We start from the raw sequence: 6,657 nt of genomic DNA on the forward strand, positions 1-6,657 counted from the left end.
TCATACAGAGATAATAGACATTCATGAAGCCAGTCGAGAGTGTGTATGATTGAGATCAATGACTCAACACATTCTGTAATTATGCGGTCTTTTTATGCAAACAAAGACTCCAACAATATTGTATGAAGATAATGCTGCTTGCAAGCTCAATTAAAAGGAGGATATGTCAAAGAAGACCGAACAAAACATATTTCACCCAAGTTCTTTTACACACACGATCTTCAACAAAATGGTGAGATAAATGTTCAACAGATTCGTTCGAGTGATAATCTTGCAGATTTATTCATTAAGGCATTGCTAATGTCAACATTTGAAAAACTAAGATATAAGATTGGAATGCGCTGTCTCCAAAATATCAAATAAGTTTTTCATCAGGGGGAGTAAATACGCGTTGTACTCTTTTTTTCTTAGCTAAGATTTTGTCTCATTGGTTTTTTTTCTTGGTAAAGTTTTTAATGAGGCAACATTTAAACAAGATGTATGTACTCTTTTTTCTTTCACTAAGTTTTTTTCCACTGAATTTTTCCTAATAAAATTTTAACGAAATACATTATCTATAAACATCCAAGGGAAAGTGTTACAAATCCATTAAATTTTGTGTGAATGAATCTTTCAATATACACCTAATCTAATGTCCCATTTAATGTACACTTAAAATTTTTCTAACGTATTTTATTTAACATTGTAAACAATGCATTCTACCTCCTATAAAAGTGTATCCTTTTCACCCTTCTGAAATATAACAAAAGAAGTAAAAAGAATACTCTATACTTCTATTTAATATTTTTATTTGTCTTCCATTTCTTATTTAGTATTATTATATTTTTCTCATTTTTACAATAATTTTATGTTTGAAATTATTATTATATAGGTTTAGATGAGTCAATCTACGAAAGCTATGTACATCTTATATTATTGTCATCAATCTCCATTCTCCATAGCTTACAGAATTCCAAACTTCTTTACAGAGAAAACCCCTCAAACCTCTCTTTTTCATGGAAGAAAACAGAGAAGTAGTTCTGATAACTGGCTGCTCAAATGGCGGCATAGGCCATGAGCTAGCTCGAGCTTTTGCTGCTAAGGATTGCCTTGTTGTAGCTACAGCTCGATCGCTTAAATCCATGTCAGATTTCCAAAATGATCCACGATTCTTTCTTCAAGAACTTGATGTTTTATCTGAACAAAATGTGACGAAGGTACTCACAAAAGTTGTTGACAAATTTGGGCGAATTGATGTTCTTGTTAATAACGCTGGTATACAGTGTGTTGGGCCTCTGGCTGAACTCCCTTTATCTGCTATTCAACATACCTTCAATACCAATGTTTTTGGTATGAATCGTATTACTATTTCCCTTTGTGTTTTACTGTTGAAATTGTAGTTCAAGTGTTTGTTATTATGCCTATTGAATTTGGTGTGTTTGTGTTTACATGGTAATTTTTGTTTATTGAATTTCTTGATGGGTGATTTTTCTTGCTTTAAATCGATGAGAAGTGAGAACAATAAATGTTTAAACAGTATGAAAAACCACCGTATATTCTCGTATTTTGATAGCTCAGGAGGCTGGTTGGCATCCATGGGTAAGCTGAGCTCTTGGTTTTACTGGATTGATTTGGACCACAAAACAATATGGTCCCCATGGTTTGGTTGGCAACTCACCTGTGCTTCCTTTTTAAAGTGAGTGATTGATAACAATAAGGGCATCAAAGAAAATACCAAAGGGATATTGACGAATACAAAATTTTCACTAAGGAGGTTCGGAAAAATGAAAATATAGTGCCTAAGATTTGAATTTTGAACCTCCTAAACCACTTAGCCAATATCTAGTATGTGTTTGGCATGAAGGGAAGTGTTATCTTGAAAAATATTTTCTAGAAATAAGTGGGTTTGTGTTTGGTAGCCAAGAAAAAATCATTATCCTAAAAACATTTGTATATAATTTAGACAAATACCGTAGGAGGTAGGAGTGTGGATGACAGGAGGTGTGTTTTGGAGTTAGGGAGGGAACTGGGAAGGACACGGTTAATATGGAATGTTACTAGTAGAGCTTGTTTTCCCTAACTTCCATTAGGAAATTCATTTTCCTTATTTTCTTAGAGAAAATGTTCTTCAAAATATTTGACTAATAATTTTTTCGAAAAACATTTTCCTTCTATTTATCGAATTCAGGGAATTCAAAATTTATATATCTACATAAAAATAAAAAAACTTTCCTTTATTTACCATGTACTTTTTTGTTGAAGGGGTTCAGATGAATACCCTCGCGTCCCTCTAAATCCGTCCCTGCAAAGAGGTACTAAATATGTGAATTTGAGAGCTCATTTATGATTATGTACTACAAAACCAGAGAGCTGAAAGGATGGATACCAACCTGTCCTTTTTCTCATCTAGAAGTAAATTTGGTAATAGAATTGACAACATGTTATAACCAGAAACAACATTTGATCCTGTGTGTCTTATTTGTTAGTATTTTGGTTTGCTTAAGTTTTTAACCATCATACACTAGTAATCTTTGAACTAAAGAGGGCAGTCTGACTTCTGGGAGCTGTTGACTTGTATGTCTCTTGAAAACATTGTTTAGCATGCTTTACAGATCCAATGGTCTGGAAATGTTTATAGGTTCATTAAATACATTAAGGAAATGATTATAGCAAATTAATTACAGTCTATTTATAGTAAAAAGCTGTTTATTAAGTCAATAATAATGTGTAAGAGACATGGTGAGGTTTACTGTTATTTTCCAAATCGATTAGCTGAACATGTTTTAATTTAAGCATTATTGGTTTACTACTTTGCTAGAAATGGAAAATAACTTTGTAACTAACAAAATTCAAACTTTCGAACCAAATGTCATTCTTTCCGTTCTACATATGAGTGATCTTTGTATTCACTTGAAACCATTTGGTTGTGGCATGCTGAATAGTTGACTGTCTCGTTAACATCATTAGCTTGTTGTTGGTGTTGCTCTCACTAGTGTGTTTTATCTTTTACTATTCCCTATTTCCTTGCTTCTAATATCCTCTTTCTGCAACTAGTAACATGAAGTATCTCGATATATGATTATTGCATTAGATACTTGTCAGTAATTTTCGACACACTTTGTCATCCTGTTATGTGCTTTTTAAAGAATAAACCTGCATTTGAGACATTATCAGTTGATTTGGAAATATGCAATGCACATTTAGCATTTTCTTTGAATTGTCACAATTGTTGAGAAGTAAAGTCGGTAATGTTTAGTGTTGTTCATGCTAGAATTCTTTTCTATTGGAGAAAGTAAACACAAAACCTACCAAAAGGAAAAAATTGATTTCAATGTAAGATGGTTGTAATATATTAAAATCAATGCTAAGAGAGTGAAGATGATTGAACCTATACTAAACATGGTTTATATTTCTGTGTTCACGTCGTACACTTTTGTCCTGATAACAAGAAATCATTATGTATCTCCTTTTCCCAAATAACTAATTTTCCATCGTAGTCTAGTGGAGCTGGAATAAATGATTATTTCCTCTCATTTTCTTACTTCTTTTGTTTTATTATTTTCTTGTACTTTCCCCTAGCAGCAGTTTTATTTGCTTTTTTTTGTGTGTTTGTTTATGACTGTTTTATATTTCCATAGGTCCCATAAGGTTAATTCAATCTGTTGTTCCGCACATGGCTTCCAGGAAACAAGGGAAAATTGTCAACGTTGGAAGTTGCAGTGCTTTATCTCCAGGTCCATGGTCTAGTGCTTATAGTGCATCCAAAGCTGCTGTACATTCATTTACTGATACCTTGAGGTATGCAATAACTTTGTTTTGTATGCTTATTCTTCAATGTTTTGTATGCTTATTCTTCATTGAAGTGCTAGCAATACTTGAAAATAAATTTTACTAAACTGACACTCAGAACTTCACATTAGTTATTGTGCCATTGTTATTTGCTTAAATTTTTTTGTTAGATTTGTTTGGGTATTACCTGGTCTAATTTCACCTCTTTGAGACGCTACATTCTTCGTCTCTTATGAGAATAATTCAGTTTTTATACATAAGGTGTACAGACAGCCGGAGAAGTTTCTTTGAACATGTCCACCTTCTCGCTCCAGTAATGTTACTTTTACACCGGATAAGAAATCACCTGTTCAAATACTCTAACTTTGTAAGCATCTTTTTGTAATACCAATTATTAGTCGATAAATCTTTCCTTGGAGTAGCTTTTAGAGCGCACACAGCTGAGCATATGTTTGGCATCATACTACGTCATATAGTTCAAAATAGGAAGGTTCAGTCTGGACTGTACACCTTAATCAGTACCAAGTTTGTGACAAAAGCAGGCACTGTTCGAACTTGTGGTGTGCCATGTTGCAAGTTGATTAGGCTGTAGTATCAGGTTCTTAAGTTTTCCTAACGAAAACAAAAGATGAATTTCACTCTTTCCAAGTTGAATGTCCCATTTCCTTTTTGTTCTACTTCTATCCCAATAATGATTTTCAGTTTCCGAAGAAAAAGAGTTGATCTTGCAACAAAATTTATGTATCACAAAATCTTACATCTGGTTACTTTTGCAACTCAGATTTCTCTTTAATTTAACTAAAAAATACAAGTAAAAAGGTCTATCATCTATGGAACATGGATTTGGCTACTGGACATATCCGATACAGATGTCTTCAAGTATCTGCTATGATTTCATGTAACTTATTGTTACTTCTAAAAATATTTCGAAGACTTGGCACAAAGTAACGGACACCAGCACATTTCAATACCAGTATGCCAAGGCAAATGAGGATCCATGTAAATATAGCTTCACATCTTACCTCTTAGCTACAAAGTCTTCTCTTTTCAATTCTCTTCTTAATGTACTTGCCGAGCCAAAATATGATATTCATTTCGGTACAGAAGAAAGATATCTGTTGGCTTTTCCTCAAAAATCCTGTGACAGTTTACTAGTGCATTCCTTCAGCTAAAAGATTTCTTTCTCATTCATTTGCTTGCTTTCTCCTCTACCATCTCCAGCTACCGCTTCCATCATTACCATTTTGGTTATCCGAAATCTCCTCTCAGTCTCAGATTGTCCATATGTTAAATTTTGGGAAAATCTTAGCTTAAATTTTGAAATTAATGCAAATCTAGGGAAAAAAAACAACTGTAAAAATCTTCTAGGTAAGAGAGGTTCACTCGATCAACCAGAGGGTGCTGGTGAATGGGATGCTTATTGATCTGCACAGAGTGAGACTTCTATGACCATACTCAAATCTTACCATTGGGAATCTCTATTCTCTAATTATGTGGCAGTTAAGGCAAAAAGGAAGAACAAGATCAAATTAAAAAAAAAAATTGGCTAGATTAAGGTGTTCCAGCTCAAAATAAGAATTTTCACTTGTATAGTATCTACCCGTAAGGCCTTGTCAACTTGAATACCCAATCCCAGGCAGTGATGCTAGTATTATAGCTCTGAAAACTTAGCATGTCGATTTATATAGCATCACAGATGTTACTGGCTGATGTACCTTACTGCAAGCTGGTGATTGAAGGATGCTAGTTGTTGGCTATGCTTCATTAATCACCAAGTTATTCTTTTTATACCAACTCTAGGTTGTAAGAGAAGATTAGGTGTTAAATTATTTTATTTTTAAAAAAATATATTTGGATGAGGGAACCACAGCCGCTATCCTATCCTTTTGGGTGTGCACAGGGTAAAGCTCGCTCTTGTGCAATAGCTTGCAAACCACAGAGTTGAGGTCAACTGCACTAGGCAAGCCCCGTGCAACAAGCTCAACCCAATAGCCCAACATCCTGCTATTACAGGCAAGGGGTTTGAACTTTGAAACCTCTATTATGGAAGTCTTAAATTAGGTGTCATGCTATTGAAAGACCTGTAATATGCTTGGGATTGTATCCTCTTCTAACAGATCATTTCTTCAACTAACTTATTATCATGCACCTATAGATAGATGGTAATAAACGTCTTTATCATTTCCTGATGCCACAGCTGACAGACAACGTTGAGTTCATGTAATGCCTGTCAAAGCTGCTTTACTCCAATGACCAAAGCTTCTGTACGGATCAATTATTTCTACAAACTTACATTTTTCCTCATCAGAATGGCATATCTACGTTTTTATGCTGTAGTCCTTATTGCTCTACTGTGTGCTATATGTAGACTGGAACTTAGGCCATTTGGCATTGATGTCATCTCTGTTGTCCCTGGAGCTGTGACATCCCACATTGGAGACACAGCCATTGCCAATTACACTCAAATGCCAGAGTGGAAGTTGTACAAGAATTTTGAAGAATCAATCCGGGCACGAGCACAATTCTCACAAGGCCCAAAATCAACTCCTGCAGAAGAATTTGCAAAGAGGACCGTGAATGCGGTGCTGAAGAAGAAACCTCCGGCTTGGTTTTCTATTGGCCATTTGTCTACTGTTGCTGCAATCATGTACCATCTTCCAATTTTTATCAGAGACTTCATTGTCAGGAAAGTAATGAAGTTTTGATACTGCATTCTTAGATTTATATCTGTCATTTTAACTTGTCAATGAGGTGTGGTTTCTGTCCCTTATAAGCAAATGCTTTTTCTTGGTTGTCCATTAAATAAAGAGTTACATCAATGAAATATACTATACTCTCACAGGATTGTGAAAGAAATGAAAGATAACGTGAAATTGCGTTTCCCTCAAA

At 34.5% G+C, this 6,657-nt stretch overlaps 1 protein-coding gene across 1 annotated transcript; it reads left to right on the plus strand.

Moving 5' to 3' along the window:
• The first annotated feature begins 739 nt into the window (after positions 1–739).
• Positions 740–6,657, plus strand: LOC101246130 (short-chain dehydrogenase ptmH). The gene is made up of 3 exons (XM_004237382.5): positions 740–1,329; positions 3,618–3,777; positions 6,137–6,657. Exons 1-3 carry the CDS (start codon positions 996–998, stop codon positions 6,471–6,473), a joined length of 831 nt encoding a protein of 276 aa, XP_004237430.1. The 5' UTR covers positions 740–995; the 3' UTR covers positions 6,474–6,657.

Source organism: Solanum lycopersicum, chromosome 4, assembly GCF_036512215.1.
Source record: "Solanum lycopersicum chromosome 4, SLM_r2.1".
Taxonomy (NCBI): Eukaryota; Viridiplantae; Streptophyta; class Magnoliopsida; order Solanales; family Solanaceae; genus Solanum; species Solanum lycopersicum.